At 46.5% G+C, this 23,487-nt stretch overlaps 1 protein-coding gene across 1 annotated transcript; it reads right to left on the bottom strand.

The window, feature by feature from the left end:
* Positions 1–38: 38 nt before the first annotated feature.
* On the bottom strand, positions 39–22,909 carry LOC138652142 (alpha-tectorin-like). Its single transcript, XM_069742911.1, has 4 exons — positions 22,885–22,909; positions 22,649–22,706; positions 22,485–22,526; positions 39–484 (listed from the first exon to the last, which is right to left on the bottom strand). The coding sequence occupies exons 2-4, from the start codon at positions 22,683–22,685 to the stop codon at positions 132–134; spliced, it is 432 nt and encodes a 143-aa protein (XP_069599012.1). The 5' UTR covers positions 22,686–22,706; positions 22,885–22,909; the 3' UTR covers positions 39–131.
* Between the last annotated feature and the right edge of the window lie 578 nt (positions 22,910–23,487).

Below are 23,487 nucleotides of genomic sequence, written 5' to 3'. Positions count from 1 at the left end.
GGCTGGCGTTGACCCTGATAAGAGAAAAAGGCATAAAACATTATTATGAATCTTTTATTATCCTTTTATAGATACACAATATCCGACCACAGAGAACAAAGGAAAGGAGATACAATATGGGGTCTGGGGGATCAGTCTGCTGGGGGACAGTCCTCGGGAAGCACGCACGCTGACTTAACATCCAGGAATATGTAATCGTCCTTACAGTAGCAGCCTTCGGTGCATTGAAATGGACACTTAGCCTTAAAGTTGCAGGTACTGGGGCAGGGGCTGCCGCATGTCGTGTACGTCCGGTTCCCGGTGCAGCCCTCACATTTCTCCTTCTCTACACAAGTCTCCCCCAGCTCCACATATCCGTCCTTACAGAAGCAGCCGCTCTTACAATTCTTCGTGCAAGCACCTCCATTAGGGTGGGTGCAGTTCGGGGGGCAGACGCTCCCACACTTTTTATATACTTTATCGGGTCCACAGTCTACGACCCGGGCTGTAAAATTAGAAAAAATGTCAGATGAGGAAAGGGGATGAATGAAAAGAAAGCTTTCTAAAACGGAAATGTATAATTTTAAGATAGGAGCGAACAAAGAAGAGGGCAGGACTTTCTAACAACCATATGTCGAGATACATCGGCTCAGTGAGTAAAATAAAGTGAGACAGTAATTATAGAATGATTCATTGGTTACATACCTGTAGTTGCTCAATAGTTACACAGTAGCTCAATAACTAAGATATAGTGGCTCAGTAGTTACCCACTGGCTTAGTGAGATCAATATAGTGCCTTAGTGATTATTTAGTGGCGTCGTGAATAAAGTAAAGTGGCGCAGTGATTTTTTTTTTTTAGTTAGGGCTCACTCTGACAGATAGAGTGGCTCAATATTTGGTTTAGAGCGGCTCAGTAGTAAAGTAGTGGCTCAGTGATTTAGACATAGTGGTCCAGTGATATTGTGATGATTTAGTGAGTGTTAAACTGCTTGATGCTGCAAAGTTGTTTGAAGAGCAAAATAAAGTGGCGCTTGGTAGTTATATAATGAGTCTTTGCTAATGTAATGGCTTAGTAGTTATATAATGATTCACTGATAATATAAGGGCTCAGTGGTTATATATTGATTCGCTGGTTATATAGGGGCTCAGTGGTTACATATTGACTAGATGGTGGCCCGATTCTAACGCATCGGGTATTCTAGAATATGCATGTCCACGTAGTATATTGCCCAGCCACGTAGTATATTGCCCAGCCACGTAGTATATTGCCCAGTCACGTAGTATATTGCCCAGTCACGTAGTATATTGCCCAGTCACGTAGTATATTGCCCAGCCACATAGTATATTGCCCAGTCACGTAGTATATTGCCCAGCCACATAGTATATTGCCCAGCTACGTAGTATATTGCCCAGTCACGTACTATATTGCCCAGCCACGTAGTATATTGCCCAGCTACGTAGTATATTGCCCAGCCACGTAGTATATTGCCCAGCCACGTAGTATATTGCCCAGCTACGTAGTATATTGCCCAGCCACGTAGTATATTGCCCAGCCACGTAGTATATTGCCCAGCTACGTAGTATATTGCCCAGCTACGTAGTATATTGCCCAGCCACGTAGTATATTGCCCAGCTACATAGTATATTGCCCAGCCACGTAGTATATTGCCCAGCTACGTAGTATATTGCCCAGCTACGTAGTATATTGCCCAGCCACGTAGTATATTGCCCAGCCACGTAGTATATTGCCCAGCCACGTAGTATATTGCCCAGTCACATAGTATATTGCCCAGCTACGTAGTATATTGCCCAGTCACGTAGTATATTGCCCAGTCACGTAGTATATTGCCCAGTCACGTAGTATATTGACCAGCCACGTAGTATATTGACCAGCCACGTAGTATATTGACCATCCACGTAGTATATTGCCCAGTCACATAGTATATTGCCTAGACACGTAGTATATTGCCCAGCCACGTAGTATATTGCCCAGCCACGTAGTATATTGCCCAGTCACGTAGTATATTGCCCAGTGACGTAGTATATTGCCAAGCGACGTAGTATATTGCCCAGCCACGTAGTATATTGCCCAGCCACGTAGTATATTGCCCAGTCACATAGTATATTGCCCAGTCACGTAGTATATTGCCTAGACACATAGTATATTGCCTAGTCACGTAGTATATTGCCCAGTCACGTAGTATATTGCCAAGCGACGTAGTATATTGCCCAGCCACGTAGTATATTGGCCAGCACAGAGCCACGTAGTATATTGCCCAGCACAGAGCCATGTAGTATAGAGACTTAAAAATAAAAATAAACATATACTCACCTTCCGAAGGCCCGTTGGAAGTCCTGCTATACTCACCCTCCGCCGCCTTTCTCGCTCCTCGCCACGCTCCCGGGACCGCTCCATTGCAAGCGGCAGCTTCCGGTCCCAGGGCCGGTGTGAGCAGGACCTATGATGACGTCGCGGTCACATGACCGTCACGTGACGTCACGGCAGGTCCTTGCCGCACACCAGCCCTGGGACGGTACCGGAAGCTGCCGCTTGCAATGGAGCGGTCCCGGGAGCGTGGCGAGGAGCGAGAAAGGCGGCGGAGGGTGAGTATAGCAGGTTTTTTGTTTTTTTTATTATTTTTAACATGACCTATTTTTACTATTGATGCTGCATAGGCAGCATCAATAGTAAATAGTTGGGGACACACAGGGTTAATAGCAGCGGTAACGGAGTGTGTTACACCGCGGGCCGTTACCGCTGCCATTAACCCTGTGTGAGCGGTGAGTGGAGGGGATTACGGAGCGGGCGCCGGGCAGTGAGTGCAGGGGAGTAGGGGAGGAACTAATCGGACTGTGCCCGTCGCTGATTGGTCGCGGCAGCCATGACAGGCAGCTGCCGAGACCAATCAGCGAATAAATAACTGTGACAGAAGGACAGACAGACGGAAGTGACCCTTAGACAATTATATAGTAGATTCGCTGGTTATATAGGGGCTCAGTGGTTATATATATATATATATATTGATTCGCTGGTTATACAGGGGCTCAGTCAGGGGTGGATTAAGGGTAGCCAGGGCCCCGGGCTGTTCACACACTGTGGGCCCCCCGGTCATGTGACGGGGGTCACGTGACGGGGGTCACGTGACGGGGGTCACGTGACGGGGGTCACGATATACCCGAACCAGATTATTCCAGAAAAAGGGCCGGGCCCTACTCTACTGTAACCTAGGAAATATTTGTTAAAATCTGCAATACAATTTAGGTATATTTTGACCAATAATATCACATACAAGGAACAAATACCACCGCACCATGACCAGACCACAAATTACAACCACAGTGATCGAATAATAGCACATACAAGGGACAAATACCACCGCACCATTTCCAGACCACATATTACCATACCTCCCAACTTTTGAAGTTGGGAAAGAGGGACAAAGGTTGCGGCGCGCGTTGTGCGCCGCAGCAAATTTTAGGCCACACCTCTGACCACACCCATTCACTAGTCACACCCATATCCATGTCTCAACCACACCCATTTAGCACTGCTGATCACACTGTTCATAAAGAATAATTATAAAAAAAAAATATGGCCACACAGTGCTCGATACTGTATAATGGCCACACAGTGCTCCATACTGTATAATGACCCCACATGACCACATGATGTTCAATACTGTATAATGACCCCACATGATGCTCAATACTGTATAATGGCCCCACATGATGCTCCATACTGTATAATGACCCCACATGATGCTCCATACTGTATAATGACCCCACATGACCACATGATGTTCAATACTGTATAATGGCCCCACATGATGCTCAATACTGTATAATGGCCCCACATGATGCTCAATACTGTATAATGACCCCACATGATGCTCCATACTGTATAATGGCCCCACATGATGCTCAATACTGTATAATGGCCACACATGATGCTCCATACTGTATAGTGACTGCACATGATGCTCCATACTGTATAGTGACCGCACATGATGCTCAATACTGTATAATGGCCACACATGATGCTCCATACTGTATAATGGCCACACATGATGCTCCATACTGTATAATGACCGCACATGATGCTCTATACTGTATAATGACCACACATGATGCTCCATACTGTATAACGGCCGCACATGATGCTCCATAATGGCCACACATGATGCTCCATACTGTATAATGACCGCATATGATGCTCCATACTGTATAATAGCCGCACATGATGCTCCATACTGTATGACAGCACATGATGCTCCATACTGTATAATGACTGCACATGATGCTCCATACTGTATAATGACAGCACATGATGCTCCATACTGTATAATGACCGCACATGATGTTCCATACTGTATAATGACCGCACATGATGTTCCATACTGTATAATGACAGCACATGATGCTCCATACTTTATAATGACCGCACATGAGGCTCTATACTGTATAATGGCCACACATGATGCTCCATACTTTATAATGACCGCACATGATGCTCTATACTGTATAATGGCCACACATGATGCTCCATACTTTATAATGACCGCACATGAGGCTCCATACTGTATAATGGCCACACATGATGCTCCATACTGTATAATGACCGCACATGATGCTCCATACTTTATAATGACCGCACATGAGGCTCCATACTGTATAATAGCCGCACATGATGCTCCATACTGTATAATGACCGCACATGATGCTCCATACTGTATAATGGCCACACAGTGCTCCATACTGTATAATGGCCGCACATGATGTTCCATACTGTATAATAGCCGCACATGATGCTCCATACTGTATAATGACCGCACATGAGGCTCCATACTGTATAATGACCGCACATGATGTTCCATACTGTATAATAGCCACACATGATGCTCCATACTGTATAATGACTGCACATCATGCTCCATACTGTATAATGACCGCACATGATGCTCCATACTGTATAATGACCGCACATGATGCTCCATACTGTATAATGGCCACACATGATGCTCCATACTGTATAATGACCGCACATGATGCTCCATACTGTATAATGGCCCCACATGATGCTCCATACTGTATAATGACCGCACATGATGCTCCATACTGTATAATGGCCACACATGATGCTCCATACTGTATAATGGCCACACATGATTCTCCATACTGTATAATGACCGCACATGATGCTCAATAATACTGTATAATGACCGCACATGATGCTCCATACTGTATAATGACCACACATGATGCTCCTTACTGTATTATGACCACACATGATGCTCCATACTGTATAATAATAATAATAATAATAATCTTTATTTTTATATAGCGCTAACATATTCCGCAGCGCTTTACATTTAGCACACATTATCATCACTGTCCCAGATGGGGCTCACAATCTAAATTCCCTATCAGTATGTCTTTGGAATGTGGGAGGAAACCAGAGTGCCCGGAGGAAACCCACGCAAACACGGAGAGAACATACAAACTCTTTGCAGATGTTGTCCTTGGTGGGGTTTGAACCCAGGACTCCAGCGCTGCAAGGCTGCTGTGCTAACCACTACGCCACCGTGCCGCCACGGTATAATAGCCGCACATGATGCTCCATACTGTATAATGACCGCACATGATGCTCAATAATACTGTATAATGACCGCACATGATGCTCAATAATTCTGTATAATGACCGCACATGATGCTCCTTACTGTATAATGACCGCACATGATGCTCCTTACTGTATAATGGCCGCACATGATGCTCCTTACTGTATAATGGCCGCACATGATGCTCAATACTGTATAATGACCGCACATGATGCTCCTTACTGTATAATGACAGCACATGATGCTCCATACTGTATAATGACTGCACATGATGCTCCATACTGTATAATGACCGCACATGATGCTCCTTACTGTATAATGACCACACATGATGCTCCTTACTGTATATTGGCCGCACATGATGCTCAATACTGTATAATGACCGCACATGATGCTCCTTACTGTATAATGACCGCACATGATGCTCAATAATACTGTATAATGACCGCATATGATGCTCCTTACTGTATAATGGCCACACATGATGCTCTATACAGTATATTGGCCGCACATGATAATGGCCACACATAGCTACTCCTACACACGCAGCTGCGCTCCGTAAACTTTGCATACACGGCTCCGCTCCGTACACACGGCTCCACTCCATACATCTCATACACACACGGCTCCGCTCCGTACACATTCAGCTCCGCTCCATACACCTCATACACGGCTCTGCTCCATACACCTCATACACGGCTCCGCTCCATACACCTCATACACACGGCTCCGCTCCATACATCTCGTACACACGGCACTACTCCGTACACCTCATACACACACCGCTCCGCTCCATACACATTGCACACACTGCTCCGCATACCTTGCACACACACAGCTCCGCTGCGTACACCTCATACACATACGGCTCCTCTCCATACATCTCGTACACACACGGCACTACTCCGTACACCTCATACACACGTGGCTGTGCTCCGTACACCTCATACACACGCGGCTGTGCTCCGTACACCTCATACACACGCGGCAGTGCTCCGTATACCTCGTACACACGGCTCCACTCCGTACACCTCGTACACACGCGGCTGTGCTCCGTACACCTTGTACACATGGCTCCGTACACCTCTTACACACGACTCCGCTCCGTACACCTTGTACACATGGCTCCGTACACCTCTTACACACGACTCCGCTCCGTACACCTTGTACACATGGCTCCGTACACCTCTTACACACGACTCCGCTCCGTACACCTCGTACACACGCGGCTGTGCTCCGTACACCTCGTACACACGCGGCTGTGCTCCGTACACCTCGTACACACGCGGCTGTGCTCCGTACACCTCGTACACACGCGGCTGTGCTCCGTACACCTCGTACACACGCGGCAGTGCTCCGTACACCTCGTACACACGCGGCTGTGCTCTGTACACCTCGTACACACGACTCCACTCCGTACACCTTTCACATGCTGCTCCGCTTCGTACACCTCATACACACGCGGCTGTGCTCCGTACACCTCGTACACACGCGGCAGTGCTCCGTACACCTCGTACACACGGCTCCGCTCCGTACACCTTGTACACACGCGGCTGTGCTCCGTACACCTCGTACACATGGCTCCGTACACCTCTTACACACGACTCCGCTCCGTACACCTTGTACACACGCGGCTGTGCTCCGTACACCTCGTACACATGGCTCCGTACACCTCTTACACACGACTCCGCTCTGTACACCTTGTACACACGCGGCTGTGCTCCATACACCTTGTACACATGGCTCCGTACACCTCTTACACACGACTCCGCTCCCTACACCTCGTACACACGCGGCTGTGCTCTGTACACCTCGTACACACGACTCCACTCCGTACACCTTTCACATGCTGCTCCGCTTCGTACACACGCGGCTGTGCTCCGTACACCTCATACACACGACTCCACTCCGTACACCTTTCACATGCTGCTCCGCTCCGTACACCTCATACACACGCGGCTGTGCTCCGTACACCTCGTACACACGCGGCAGTGCTCCGTACACCTCGTACACACGGCTCCGCTCCGTACACCTTGTACACACGCGGCTGTGCTCCGTACACCTCGTACACATGGCTCCGTACACCTCGTACACACGGCTCCGCTCCGTACACCTTGTACACACGCGGCTGCGCTCCGTACACCTCGTACACATGGCTCCGTACACCTCTTACACACGACTCCGCTCTGTACACCTTGTACACACGCGGCTGTGCTCCGTACACCTCGTACACATGGCTCCGTACACCTCGTACACACGGCTCCGCTCCGTACACCTTGTACACACGCGGCTGCGCTCCGTACACCTCGTACACATGGCTCCGTACACCTCTTACACACGACTCCGCTCCGTACACCTTGTACACACGCGGCTGTGCTCCGTACACCTCGTACACATGGCTCCGTACACCTCTTACACACGACTCCGCTCTGTACACCTTGTACACACGCGGCTGTGCTCCGTACACCTTGTACACATGGCTCCGTACACCTCTTACACACGACTCCGCTCCCTACACCTCGTACACACGCGGCTGTGCTCTGTACACCTCGTACACACGACTCCACTCCGTACACCTTTCACATGCTGCTCCGCTTCGTACACACGCGGCTGTGCTCCGTACACCTCATACACACGACTCCACTCCGTACACCTTTCACATGCTGCTCCGCTCCGTACACCTCATACACACGCGGCTGTGCTCCGTACACCTCGTACACACGCGGCAGTGCTCCGTACACCTCGTACACACGCGGCTGTGCTCTGTACACCTCGTACACACGCGGCTGTGCTCCGTACACCTCGTACACACGCGGCTCCGCTCCGTACACCTCGTACACACGCGGCTGTGCTCCGTACACCTTGTACACACAACTCCGCTCCGTACACCTCTAACACACGCGGCTGTGCTCCGTACACCTCGTACGCACGCGGCTCTGCTCCGTACACCTCGTACGCACGCGGCTGTGCTCCGTACACCTCATACACACGCTGCTCTGCTCCGTACACCTCGTACACACGCGGCTGCGCTCCGTACACCTCATGCACACGGCTCCGTACACATCGTACACACACGACTCCGCTCCATAGACCTTTCACACGCTGCTCTGATCCATACACCTTGTACACACACGGCTCTGCTACATCCACCCTGTAAACACCTCCTGACCTCACACATACGCTGCCTTACCCTCCTCCGGCGCCATGGCAACCAGCAAAGTCCTGTACACGGAGGTCCTCCTCCCGATCATGTGACCCCTGACTCCTCCCATCCTGTGACCTCATCACAGGTCCTGTGCACAGAGCAGCCATTATGTGGTGTGCTGCTGTGCAGGCCTGGTGCAGGGACTCGGAGCTCTCAGCTGACCGGCTGATACACGCACCTCCCAACCAATGCGGGCCCCCTCTCTCTGCCCACCGGGTCCGGGGGCACACAAATGCCGGCGGGCATTCAGACAATTAGTGGAGGGTCAATCTGTGCGGTAGCCCAGGGCCCCCCCAGACCACTGGGCCCTGGGCTACCGCCCATATTGACCCTCTGATAATCCGCCCCTGTATCTATGTGCCATCTCCTCCTGTATATAGTATATACCTGTATGTCATCTTCTATATATAGCATATACCTGTATGTCATCTCCTCCTGTATATAGTATATACCTGTATGTCATCTCCTCCTGTATATAGTATATACCTGTATGTCATCTCCTCCTGTATATAGTATGTACCTGTATGTCATCTCCTGTATATAGTATATACCTGTATGTCCTCCTGTATATAGCATATACCTGTGTTGTGAATTCTGTGGCTGAATTCACTTCTGTGGTCACAAGTGGTATTGCAGTCTCTGGGCTTCCTCCCTCAGGTGTTTTGGTGAGCTCGTTGGCTGCCTTGCTATTTAGCTCCACCTGAGTCTGTCTTCCTTGCTCCTTGTCAATGTTCCAGTGTTGGATCTGAGCTACTGCATCTTTCCTTGGGCCTGCTGCTCTGCTAGATAAGTGCTTCTAGTTTGTTTTCTGTTTTTTCTGTCCAGCTTGCTATTAACTTTTGCTGGAAGCTCTGAGAAGCAAAGGGGTGCACCGCCGTGCTGTTAGTTCGGCACGGTGGGTCTTTTTGCCCCTTTGCGTGGTTTTCGTTTTAGGGTTTTTTGTAGACTGCATAGTTCTCTTTGCTATCCTCGCTCTATCTAGAATATCGGGCCTCACTTTGCTGAATCTATTTCATTCCTACGTTTGTCTTTTCATCTTGCTAACAGTCATTATATGTGGGGGGCTGCCTATTCCTTTGGGGTATTTCTCTGAGGTAAGTCAGGCTTGTATTTCTATCTTCAGGCTAGTCAGCTCCTCAGGCTGTGCCGAGTTGCATAGGTAGTGATAGGCGCAATCCACTGCTGCTTATAGTTGTGTGAGGATAGATCAGGTACTGCAGTCTACAGAGATTCCACGTCTCAGAGCTCGTCCTATTGTTTTTGGTTATTGCCAGATCTCTGTATGTGCGCTGATTACTGCACGCTGTGTTGCCTGATTGCCAGCCATAACAGTACAAGGAGCCCTTCAATGATTTCCAATAGAGGGAAAAAAGAAATCCTGACATCATTTTTTTTTCTTAGCTCTGTCTTCAGTCTTTTTTTTCCCCTAGACATTAGAGTGCTTCAGGACACAGCTGTGGACATGGATATTCAGGCTCTGTGCTCCTCAATGGATAATCTCGTTGTAAATGTACAAAAGATTCAAGATACTATTGATCAGAAATCGATGCTAGAACCAAGAATTCCGATTCCTGATTTGTTTTTTGGTGACAGAACTAAGTTCCTGAGCTTCAGAAATAATTGTAAGCTATTTTTGGCCTTGAAACCTCATTCTTCTGGTAATCCTATTCAACAGGTTTTGATTATTATTTCTTTTTTGCGCGGCGACCCACAGGACTGGGCGTTTTCTCTTGCACCAGGAGATTCTGCATTGAGTAATGTTGAGGCATTTTTCCAGGCGCTGGGATTGCTTTACGATGAGCCTAATTCAGTGGATCAAGCTGAGAAAAATCTGCTGGCTTTATGCCAGGGTCAGGATGATGTAGAAGTATATTGTCAGAAATTTAGGAAGTGGTCAGTACTCACTCTGTGGAATGAATCTGCACTAGCGGCTTTGTTCAGAAAGGGTCTCTCTGAAGCTCTTAAGGATGTAATGGTGGGATTTCCTATGCCTGCTGGTTTGAATGAGTCTATGTCCTTGGCCATTCAGATCGGTCGTCGCTTGCGCGAGCGTAAATCTGTGCACCATCTGGCGGTATTGTCTGAGAGTAAACCTGAGCCTATGCAGTGCGACAGGACTATGACTAAAGTAGAACGGCAAGAACACAGACGTCTGAACAGACTGTGTTTCTATTGTGGTGATTCTACTCATGCTATTTCTAATTGTCCTAAACGCACTAGGCGGTTCGATAGCTCTGCCGTTATTGGTACTGTACAGTCCAAATTCCTTTTGTCCATTACCTTAATGTGCTCTTTGTCATCGTATTCTGTCATGGCGTTTGTGGATTCAGGCGCTGCCCTGAATCTGATGGATTTGGATTATGCTAAACGTTGTGGATTTTTCTTGGAGCCTTTGCGGTGTCCTATTCCGTTGAGAGGAATTGATGCTACACCTTTGGCCAAGAATAAGCCTCAGTACTGGGCCCAGCTGACCATGTGCATGGCTCCTGCACATCGGGAAGTTATTCGCTTTCTGGTACTGCATAATTTGCATGATGTGGTCGTGTTGGGGTTGCCATGGCTACAAACCCATAATCCAGTATTGGATTGGAACTCTATGTCGGTAACCAGCTGGGGTTGTCAGGGAGTACATGGTGATGTTCCATTTTTGTCTATTTCGTCATCCATTCCTTCTGACATCCCAGAGTTCTTGTCGGACTTTCAGGATGTATTTGAAGAGTCCAAGTCTGATGCCCTACCTCCGCATAGGAATTGTGATTGTGCTATCAATTTGATTCCTGGTAGTAAATTCCCTAAGGGTCGTTTATTTAATTTGTCCGTGCCTGAACACACCGCTATGCGCAGTTATGTGAAAGAATCCCTGGAGAAGGGACATATTCGCCCATCGTCGTCACCACTGGGAGCAGGGTTCTTTTTTGTAGCCAAGAAGGATGGTTCGCTAAGACCGTGTATTGATTACCGCCTTCTTAATAAGATCACTGTTAAGTTTCAGTATCCCTTGCCATTGATTTCTGACTTGTTTGCTCGGATTAAGGGGGCTAGTTGGTTTACTAAGATTGATCTTCGTGGTGCGTATAATCTGGTGAGAATCAGGCAGGGAGATGAATGGAAAACGGCATTTAATACGCCCGAGGGTCATTTTGAGTATCTGGTGATGCCGTTCGGACTTGCCAATGCTCCATCTGTTTTTCAGTCTTTTATGCATGAAATTTTCCGTGAGTATCTGGATAAATTCTTGATTGTTTACTTGGATGACATTTTGATCTTCTCAGATGATTGGGAGTCTCATGTGAAGCAAGTCAGAATGGTTTTCCAGGTACTGCGTGCTAATTCCTTGTTCGTGAAGGGATCAAAGTGTCTCTTCGGTGTGCAGAAAGTTTCATTTTTGGGGTTCATCTTTTCCCCTTCTACTATCGAGATGGATCCGGTTAAGGTTCAGGCCATCCAGGATTGGACTCAGCCGACATCTCTAAAAAGTCTGCAGAAATTCCTGGGCTTTGCTAATTTTTATCGTCGCTTCATCTGTAATTTTTCTAGCATTGCCAGACCATTGACCGATTTGACCAAGAAGGGTGCTGATTTGGTTAATTGGTCTTCTGCTGCCGTGGAAGCTTTTCAGGAGTTGAAGCGTCGTTTTTGCTGTGCCCCTGTGTTGTGTCAACCTGATGTTTCTCTTCCGTTCCAGGTCGAGGTTGATGCTTCTGAGATTGGTGCAGGGGCGGTTTTGTCACAGAGAGGTTCTGGTTGCTCAGTGTTCAAACCATGTGCTTTCTTTTCCAGGAAATTTTCTGCTGCTGAGCGTAATTATGATGTGGGCAACCGAGAGTTGCTGGCCATGAAGTGGGCATTCGAGGAGTGGCGTCATTGGCTTGAGGGTGCTAAGCATCGCGTGGTGGTTTTGACTGATCATAAGAACCTTACTTATCTTGAGTCTGCCAAGCGCTTGAATCCTAGACAGGCCCGTTGGTCGTTATTTTTTGCTCGTTTTGATTTTGTGATTTCATACCTTCCGGGCTCTAAAAATGTGAAGGCGGATGCTCTGTCTAGGAGTTTTGTGCCCGACTCTCCGGGGTTATCTGAGCCGGCGAGTATCCTCAAGGAAGGAGTCATTGTGTCTGCCATCTCCCCTGATTTGCGGAGAGTGTTGCAGAAATTTCAGGCTAATAAACCTGATCGTTGTCCGGCCGAGAAACTGTTCGTCCCTGATAGGTGGACTAGTAAAGTTATCTCTGAACTTCATTGTTCGGTGCTGGCCGGTCATCCAGGAATCTTTGGTACCAGGGAGTTGGTTGCTAGATCCTTCTGGTGGCCATCTCTGTCGCGGGATGTGCGTGCTTTTGTGCAGTCCTGTGGAATTTGTGCTAGGGCTAAGCCCTGCTGTTCACGTGCCAGTGGGTTGCTTTTGCCCTTGCCGGTCCCGAAGAGGCCTTGGACACATATTTCGATGGATTTCATTTCTGACCTTCCCGTTTCTCAAAAAATGTCGGTCATTTGGGTGGTCTGTGATCGCTTTTCTAAAATGGTCCATCTGGTGCCTTTGGTTAAATTGCCTTCCTCCTCTGATTTGGTGCCTTTGTTCTTCCAGCATGTGGTTCGTTTACATGGCATTCCTGAGAATATTGTTTCTGACAGAGGTTCCCAGTTTGTCTCGAGGTTCTGGCGAGCCTTTTGTGGTAGGATGGGCATTGACCTATCTTTCTCCTCGGCCTTCCATCCTCAGACTAATGGCCAGACCGAACGAACTAATCAGACCTTGGAAACATATCTGAGATGTTTTGTTTCCGCTGACCAGGATGATTGGGTGTCATTTTTGCCGTTGGCTGAGTTCGCCCTTAATAATCGGGCCAGCTCGGCTACCTTGGTCTCTCCATTTTTCTGCAATTCTGGGTTCCATCCTCGTTTCTCTTCAGGACAGGTTGAGTCTTCGGACTGTCCTGGTGTGGATTCTGTGGTGGACAGGTTGCAGCAGATCTGGACTCAGGTAGTGGACAATTTGACCTTGTCCCAGGAGAAGGCTCAGCTTTTCGCTAATCGCAGACGCCGTGTGGGACCCCGACTTCGTGTTGGGGATCTGGTTTGGTTATCTTCTCGTCATATTCCTATGAAGGTTTCCTCTCCTAAATTTAAACCTCGTTTTATTGGTCCGTATAGGATTTCTGAGATTCTCAATCCGGTGTCTTTTCGTCTGATCCTCCCAGACTCCTTTTCCATACATAATGTATTCCATAGGTCGTTGTTGAGGAGATACGTGGCACCTATGGTTCCATCTGTGGAGCCTCCTGCCCCTGTTTTGGTGGAGGGGGAATTGGAGTATATTGTGGAGAAGATTTTGGATTCTCGTGTCTCTAGACGGAAACTCCAGTATCTGGTCAAATGGAAGGGTTATGCTCAGGAAGATAATTCCTGGGTTTTTGCCTCTGATGTCCATGCCCCAGATCTTGTTCGTGCCTTTCATGTGGCTCATCCTGGTCGGCCTGGGGGTTCTGGTGAGGGTTCGGTGACCCCTCCTCAAGGGGGGGGTACTGTTGTGAATTCTGTGGCTGAATTCACTTCTGTGGTCACAAGTGGTATTGCAGTCTCTGGGCTTCCTCCCTCAGGTGTTTTGGTGAGCTCGTTGGCTGCCTTGCTATTTAGCTCCACCTGAGTCTGTCTTCCTTGCTCCTTGTCAATGTTCCAGTGTTGGATCTGAGCTACTGCATCTTTCCTTGGGCCTGCTGCTCTGCTAGATAAGTGCTTCTAGTTTGTTTTTTGTTTTTTCTGTCCAGCTTGCTATTAACTTTTGCTGGAAGCTCTGAGAAGCAAAGGGGTGCACCGCCGTGCTGTTAGTTCGGCACGGTGGGTCTTTTTGCCCCTTTGCGTGGTTTTCGTTTTAGGGTTTTTTGTAGACTGCATAGTTCTCTTTGCTATCCTCGCTCTGTCTAGAATATCGGGCCTCACTTTGCTGAATCTATTTCATTCCTACGTTTGTCTTTTCATCTTGCTAACAGTCATTATATGTGGGGGGCTGCCTATTCCTTTGGGGTATTTCTCTGAGGTAAGTCAGGCTTGTATTTCTATCTTCAGGCTAGTCAGCTCCTCAGGCAGTGCCGAGTTGCATAGGTAGTGATAGGCGCAATCCACTGCTGCTTATAGTTGTGTGAGGATAGATCAGGTACTGCAGTCTACAGAGATTCCACGTCTCAGAGCTCGTCCTATTGTTTTTGGTTATTGCCAGATCTCTGTATGTGCGCTGATTACTGCACGCTGTGTTGCCTGATTGCCAGCCATAACATACCTGTATGTCATCTCCTCCTGTATATAGTATATACCTGTATGTCATCTCCTCCTGTATATAGTATATACCTGTATGTCATCTCCTCCTGTATATAGTATGTACCTGTATGCCATCTCCTCCTCTATATAGTATATACCTGTGTGTCATCTCCTCCTGTATTAGACCTCGTTCACACGTTATTTGCTCAGTATTTTTACCTCAGTATTTGTAAGATAAATTGCCAGCCTGATAAATCCCCAGCCAACAGGAAGCCCCCCCCCCTCCCCCTGGCAGTATATATTAGCTCAAACATACACATAATAGACAGGTCATGTGACTGACAGCTGCCATATTTCCTATATGGTACATTTGTAGTTTGTCTGCTTATTAATCAGTTTTTTTTTAAGGATAATACCAGACTTGTGTGTGTTTTAGGGCGAGTTTCGTTTGTCAAGTTGTGTGTGTTGAGTTGCGTGTGGTGACATGCATGTAGCGAGTTTTGTGAGATGAGTTTTGTGTGGCGACATGCGTGTAGCAACTTTTTGTGTGTGTCGCGTTGCATGTGACAGGTTAGTGTAGCAAGTTGTGTGCAGCAAGTTTTGCGCATGGCGAGTTTTATGTGTGGTGCCTTTTGAGTATGTGCAAGTTTTGTGTGAGGCAACTTTTGCATGTGTTGCAACTTTTGTGCATGTGGCAATTTTTCCGCGTGTGCAAGTTTTGCATGTGGCGAGTTTTCCATGAGGTGAGTTTTGCACTTGTGGCGAGTTTTGCGTGAGCCTAGTTTTTGCATGTGGCGAGTTTTGCGCGTGGCGAGTTTTGAGCGGCGACTTTTGTGTTTCGACTTTTATGTGGTGAGGTTGGTGTATTTGTGGTGAAAAGTGTGTTGAGGGTGATATGTGTTCAAGCACGTGGTAGTGTGTGGTGCATTTTGTGTGTGTGTTCATCTCCCCGTGTGTGGTGAGTATCCCATGTCGGGGCCCCACCTTAGCAACTGTACGGTATATACTCTTTGGCGCCATCGCTCTCATTCTTTAAGTCCCCCTTGTTCACATCTGGCAGCTGTCAATTTGCCTCCAACACTTTTCCTTTCACTTTTTCCCCATTATGTAGATAGGGGCAAAATTGTTTGGTGAATTGGAAAGCGCGGGGTTAAAATTTCACCTCACAACGTAGCCTATGACGCTCTCAGGGTCCAGACGTGTGACTGTGCAAAATTTTGTGGCTGTAGCTGCGACGGTGCAGATGCCAATCCCGGACATACGCACATACACACATTCAGCTTTATATAGTAGATATCTAATATATAATTGCCTAGAATACTACTTCCTGCAATTTGTGCCAACTTCCTGTCCGGAGCTAATGTCCGGAGCTAATGTGCGGAGCTAATGTGCGGAGATAATGTCCGGAGCTAATGTCCGGAGCTAATGTCCGGAGCTAATGTCCGGAGCTAAGTGACGTCAACAGTGTCCAGTGTCTGATTGGTTGCCGCCTGCTGCGAGCGACCAATCAGAAACGTGCCGTACTGTGACACACTCCGCCCGCCATTTTGGTGTGATTTTTGAATTTTTACCTCACAGCAAGTTTCTACTGCGTGGAGGCGGGCCCAGTGACGTTGCTCTTCAAGCTCCTGCCGAATTTCAAGTATATATGGATTCTAGACTCCCGATTCTTTAGAATCGGGCTGCCATCTAGTCTAATATATAATTGCCTAGAATACTATCTAATAGACCTGACAGAATAACAAATCTGCAGGTGGTTGGGCATTTAGGAAATAGCGACCACAATATTGTGCAGTTTCACCTGTCTTTCACTAGGGGGACTTGTCAGGGAGTCACAAAAACATTGAACTTTAGGAAGGCAAAGTTTGAACAGCTTAGAGATGCCCTTAATCTGGTAGACTGGGACAATATCCTCAGAAATGAGAATACAGATAATAAATGGGAAATGTTTAAGAACATCCTAAATAGGCAGTGTAAGCGGTTTATACCTTGTGGGAATAAAAGGACTAGAAATAGGAAAAACCCAATGTGGCTAAACAAAGAAGTAAGACAGGCAATTAACAGTAAAAAGAAAGCATTTGCACTATTAAAGCAGGATGGCACCATTGAAGCTCTAAAAAACTATAGGGAGAAAAATACTTTATCTAAAAAACTAATTAAAGCTGCCAAAAAGGAAACAGAGAAGCACATTGCTAAGGAGAGTAAAACTAATCCCAAACTGTTCTTCAACTATATCAATAGTAAAAGAATAAAAACTGAAAATGTAGGCCCCTTAAAAAATAGTGAGGAAAGAATGGTTGTAGATGACGAGGAAAAAGCTAACATATTAAACACCTTCTTCTCCACGGTATTCACGGTGGAAAATGAAATGCTAGGTGAAATCCCAAGAAACAATGAAAACCCTATATTAAGGGTCACCAATCTAACCCAAGAAGAGGTGCGAAACCGGCTAAATAAGATTAAAATAGATAAATCTCCGGGTCCGGATGGCATACACCCACGAGTACTAAGAGAACTAAGTAATGTAATAGATAAACCATTATTTCTTATTTTTAGTGACTCTATAGCGACAGGGTCTGTTCCGCAGGACTGGCGCATAGCAAATGTGGTGCCAATATTCAAAAAGGGCTCTAAAAGTGAACCTGGAAATTATAGGCCAGTAAGTCTAACCTCTATTGTTGGTAAAATATTTGAAGGGTTTCTGAGGGATGTTATTCTGGATTATCTCAATGAGAATAACTGTTTAACTCCATATCAGCATGGGTTTATGAGAAATCGCTCCTGTCAAACCAATCTAATCAGTTTTTATGAAGAGGTAAGCTATAGGCTGGACCACGGTGAGTCATTGGACGTGGTATATCTCGATTTTTCCAAAGCGTTTGATACCGTGCCGCACAAGAGGTTGGTACACAAAATGAGAATGCTTGGTCTGGGGGATAATGTGTGTAAATGGGTTAGTAACTGGCTTAGTGATAGAAAGCAGAGGGTGGTTATAAATGGTATAGTCTCTAACTGGGTCGCTGTGACCAGTGGGGTACCGCAGGGGTCAGTATTGGGACCTGTTCTCTTCAACATATTCATTAATGATCTGGTAGAAGGTTTACACAGTAAAATATCGATATTTGCAGATGATACAAAACTATGTAAAGCAGTTAATACAAGAGAAGATAGTATTCTGCTACAGATGGATCTGGATAAGTTGGAAACTTGGGCTGAAAGGTGGCAGATGAGGTTTAACAATGATAAATGTAAGGTTATACACATGGGAAGAGGGAATCAATATCACCATTACACACTGAACGGGAAACCACTGGGTAAATCTGACAGGGAGAAGGACTTGGGGATCCTAGTTAATGATAAACTTACCTGGAGCAGCCAGTGCCAGGCAGCAGCTGCCAAGGCAAACAGGATCATGGGGTGCATTAAAAGAGGTCTGGATACACATGATGAGAGCATTATACTGCCTCTGTACAAATCCCTAGTTAGACCGCACATGGAGTACTGTGTCCAGTTTTGGGCACCGGTGCTCAGGAAGGATATAATGGAACTAGAGAGAGTACAAAGGAGGGCAACAAAATTAATAAAGGGGATGGGAGAACTACAATACCCAGATAGATTAGCGAAATTAGGATTATTTAGTCTAGAAAAAAGACGACTGAGGGGCGATCTAATAACCATGTATAAGTATATAAGGGGACAATACAAATATCTGGCTGAGGATCTGTTTATACCAAGGAAGGTGACGGGCACAAGGGGGCATTCTTTGCGTCTGGAGGAGAGAAGGTTTTTCCACCAACATAGAAGAGGATTCTTTACTGTTAGGGCAGTGAGAATCTGGAATTGCTTGCCTGAGGAGGTGGTGATGGCGAACTCAGTCGAGGGGTTCAAGAGAGGCCTGGATGTCTTCCTGGAGCAGAACAATATTGTATCATACAATTATTAGGTTCTGTAGAAGGACGTAGATCTGGGTATTTATTATGATGGAATATAGGCTGAACTGGATGGACAAATGTCTTTTTTCGGCCTTACTAACTATGTTACTATGTATGTTACTATGTTACTTCCTGCAATTTGTGCCAACTTCCGTGGCTTTGTCCGGAGCTAATGTCCGGAGCTAATGTGCGGAGCTAATGTCCGGAGCTAATGTCCGGAGCTAATGTCCGGAGCTAATGTCCGGAGCTAATGTCCGGAGTTAATGTCCGGAGCTAATGTCCGGAGCTAATGTCCGGAGCTAATGTGCGGAGCTAATGTGTGGAGCTAATGTCCGGAGCTAATGTCCGGAGCTAATGTGCGGAGCTAATGTCCGGAGCTAATGTCCGGAGCTAATGTCCGGAGCTAATGTGCGGAGATAATGTCCGGAGCTAATGTGCGGAGCTAATGTCCGGAGATAATGTCCGGATCTAATGTCCGGAGATAAGTGACGTCAACAGTGTCCAGTGTCTGATTGGTTGCCGCCTGCTGCGAGCGACCAATCAGAAACGTGCTGTACTGTGACACACTCCGCCCGCCATTTTGGTGTGATTTTTGAATTTTTACCTCACAGCAAGTTTCTACTGCGTGGAGGCGGGCCCAGTGACGTTGCTCTTCAAGCTCCTGCCGAATTTCGTCAAAAAAATGATAATACCATTTACCAAAACTATATATATTTAGTTGTGAAGTGGTTCAGTGACATTTTCACACCAATTTTGAACTTTTGTTTGGTGTTTTCTCCATATACTGCCTATTATTCACTGACTGTTATACTGAGAGACTGCCGTTTATTAACCTCTTCTTTGCCACATTGGGTATATTGCTCTATTATTTGCCACATAAGGACATTGTCCATTATTGCCCAGCAATTTCTCTGCAATATAAACTGCCTATTTATTAATATCTGCATTCCTGCAAAGAACTATTGCCTATTATTAACTGGCTATTTTCCTACTACCTGACACTGCCTCTTATTAACCTGTTGTTTGCCACCACCACGCTTAAAGCTGTTTAGCTTAGCCAACATGAGCTCTAATAGTAAGGATACTAATGACACAGAGCCCAAAGCTGCTGATGGCGCACGTAAGATTAGGTCTGATATAAAGTATACTAATAATGCAGAGCAAAAAGACGCCGATGCCGCACGTAAGCGCAAACAGCGTGCTAACAAGAGTACAGAGGATAGATGCAAGCGCATGGACACTGTTAAGTATACTAATGACACAGAGTCCAAAGCTGCTGATGGCGCACGTAAGATCAGGTCTGATATAAAGCATGGTAATGATGCAGAGCGAAAAGCCGCCGATGCCGCACGTAAGTGCAAACAGCGTGCTAACAAGAGTACAGAGGAGAGATGCAAGCGCCTGGACACTGTACATACCAATATACATAGTTATTGATACATATTATTTATTATTTACATTATTGTTCTTAAGCAAAGAACCGTTGTTGTGGCATTTGCCACAACACGCAAAGTTGTCGTCTGATGTCTTTCATCCCTCCCCTCATAAGCATGTTCATGGATCCTGTGTAACTGTACCTTAAATAACAAGAATTGTCAAGAGCTGGTGAGTGCAGCCATTTTTTGTTCTTTCTTACTATTATTTATTAATTGTATTATTCTTACATTTGAATAAATAAAGTATATATGGATTCTAGACTCCCGATTCTTTAGAATCGGGCTGCCATCTAGTCTAATATATAATTGCCTAGAATACTACTTCCTGCAATTTGTGCCAACTTCCGTGGCTTTGTCCGGAGCTAATGTCCGGAGCTAATGTGCGGAGCTAATGTCCGGAGCTAATGTCCGGAGCTAATGTGCGGAGCTAATGTGCGGAGCTAATGTCCGGAGCTAATGTCCGGAGCTAATGTCCGGAGCTAATGTGCGGAGCTAATGTCCGGAGCTAATGTCCGGAGCTAATGTCCGGAGCTAATGTCCGGAGCTAATGTGCGGAGATAATGTCCGGAGCTAATGTGCGGAGCTAATGTCCGGAGCTAATGTCCGGAGCTAATGTCCGGAGCTAATGTGCGGAGCTAATGTGCGGAGCTAATGTCCGGAGCTAATGTCCGGAGCTAATGTGCGGAGCTAATGTCCGGAGCTAATGTCCGGAGCTAATGTCCGGAGCTAATGTCCAGAGATAATGTCCGGAGCTAATGTGCGGAGATAATGTCCGGAGCTAATGTGCGGAGATAATGTCCGGAGCTAATGTGCGGAGCTAATGTCCGGAGCTAATGTCCGGAGCTAATGTCCGGAGCTAATGTCCGGAGCTAATGTCCGGAGCTAATGTCCGGAGCTAATGTCCGGAGCTAATGTGCGGAGATAATGTCCGGAGCTAATGTCCGGAGCTAATGTCCAGAGCTAATGTGCGGAGCTAATGTCCGGAGCTAATGTCCGGAGATAATGTCCGGAGCTAATGTCCGGAGCTAATGTCCGGAGCTAATGTGCGGAGATAATGTCCGGAGCTAATGTCCGGAGCTAATGTGCGGAGCTAATGTCCGGAGCTAATGTCCGGAGCTAATGTCCGGAGCTAATGTGCGGAGATAATGTCCGGAGCTAATGTCCGGAGCTAATGTGCGGAGCTAATGTCCGGAGCTAATGTCCGGAGCTAATGTGCGGAGCTAATGTGCGGAGATAATGTCCGGAGCTAATGTCCGGAGCTAATGTCCGGAGATAAGTGACGTCAACAGTGTCCAGTGTCTGGTTGGTTGCCGCCTGCTGCGAGCGACCAATCAGAAACGTGCCGTACTGTGACACACTCCGCCCGCCATTTTGGTGTGATTTTTGAATTTTTACCTCACAGCAAGTTTCTACTGCGTGGAGGCGGGCCCAGTGACGTTGCTCTTCAAGCTCCTGCCGAATTTCAAGTATATATGGATTCTAGACTCCCGATTCTTTAGAATCGGGCTGCCATCTAGTATAATATATTGGCAGATTCCAAAACGTAGAGGATCAGAAAGGCTCCCTTTATTAGTGATCCAATTTTTGTTTATTGCTTCAGTGCATCGTATAACTATGCAAAGAATGTTGATAACTCTTCCACCGTTTTGTGTTTACAGCTACCATGCAGATCTATGCGTCTCCACAGTTAAACATTACAAATAAACCCTGTATGTAGTTTGCTCTCGCAGTCATGCGTCACTCCGCACCCTTTACCCCCTCTTCTCTCCATTGCATATTATTGAGAGAAGTGACTGCTAAAGGATTGCTTGCCTGCCAACCATAGGAGACACATTGCTTTGCATAGGAGCTGTGTACACAAAACACTGGGGAGATTTTTTTTAACAAATACATTGAAACCATTGGAAAATTGGTCGCATACCTTTTAATATTTTGTCAAGCAAATGATCACTGCTGCTAATAGGGGTGAATTTACCCGCAGCGCAGTAATAACAATGAGTAAATATAAAAGTGACCTACAAAAAAGGAGCATTAGAGCGTAAATTAATAACGGATGATACTCACTTTTTTGTGGGTCTTGTGCGCTGATCAGTATGAAGGCTGCCCCTGAAAGATAAGATTTCGGCTGATATCGGAGAGCAGAGGAATGGAGACGATGACACAAAATGTGTCAAAATCAATAGAAATATTTATATTTAAATAAAAACTGAAGTTAGAAAAACGCTCACCCAGCAATGACAGCAGCAGCGCAGAGACGGGCGACATCTTCACCTCTGGAATTTCTTTCTAGAAAAAAAGAAACAATGAAATTAGGAGATTCAGCATTTTTCCAGACCTCTGCCCTGATCATGACACAGGTGTAGGGTTTGTTACATTGTATCAGAACTGTCTACGGAATGGGAAAAGATGAGCAGCCATGATTGTGTCTGGAGGGTAGGAGAGGTAGTTGAGTGGAAGCTGGTACCTGTGTGACCTGTAGGACTGGTGTGCCCGGCGGAGGGGCGGCTTATATAGCACCGGCTGGGTGGCTCCTGATATCTAACCTACACTTCATTTCTGGTTCTATGTCGCCACTGAGGATGTTATGTAACACTTGGGACAATGAGAACTAACATTGCTCCGGGTTATGCTCAGGGCAGATGTCCCAACAGCGGAAATTGCAGCTTTCGAGACTACACAGGTGAAGTCTGATGAAGGGACCCGAGCAGTCTCGAAAGCTTTGCAATTTGTTACCATCTTTTCAGCTAGCCATTAAAAAGGTATCAACCACTGAGGACTCTCAATTCTAAATATTTTAGTAAAACCTACAGGCTTTCTGCTGTTCGCAATAAACCAATGAAACGAGAAGAATGTAAAGGAATGCAAGGAGAGGTTTGTGTATAAAATGTCAGTTTTACTGACTCCTGCAGGATTATTCACCTCTTCATGACCAGCGTCTTAAGTACTTAACAGAGACCCCCTGGCTGTTATGACCTGCTGCAGACGTAATACTAAGACATGCTTTTGACAACATTCTTAGGCCGGTTTCACAAGTCCTGATATTTCCAATACCGGAAAAACCGGTATC

The sequence above is a fragment of the Ranitomeya imitator genome, chromosome 10 (genome assembly GCF_032444005.1).
Source record: "Ranitomeya imitator isolate aRanImi1 chromosome 10, aRanImi1.pri, whole genome shotgun sequence".
Lineage (NCBI taxonomy): Eukaryota > Metazoa > Chordata > Amphibia > Anura > Dendrobatidae > Ranitomeya > Ranitomeya imitator.
Note: the sequence above shows the minus strand (reverse complement) of the source record. Positions and strands in the feature narration are given on the sequence as shown.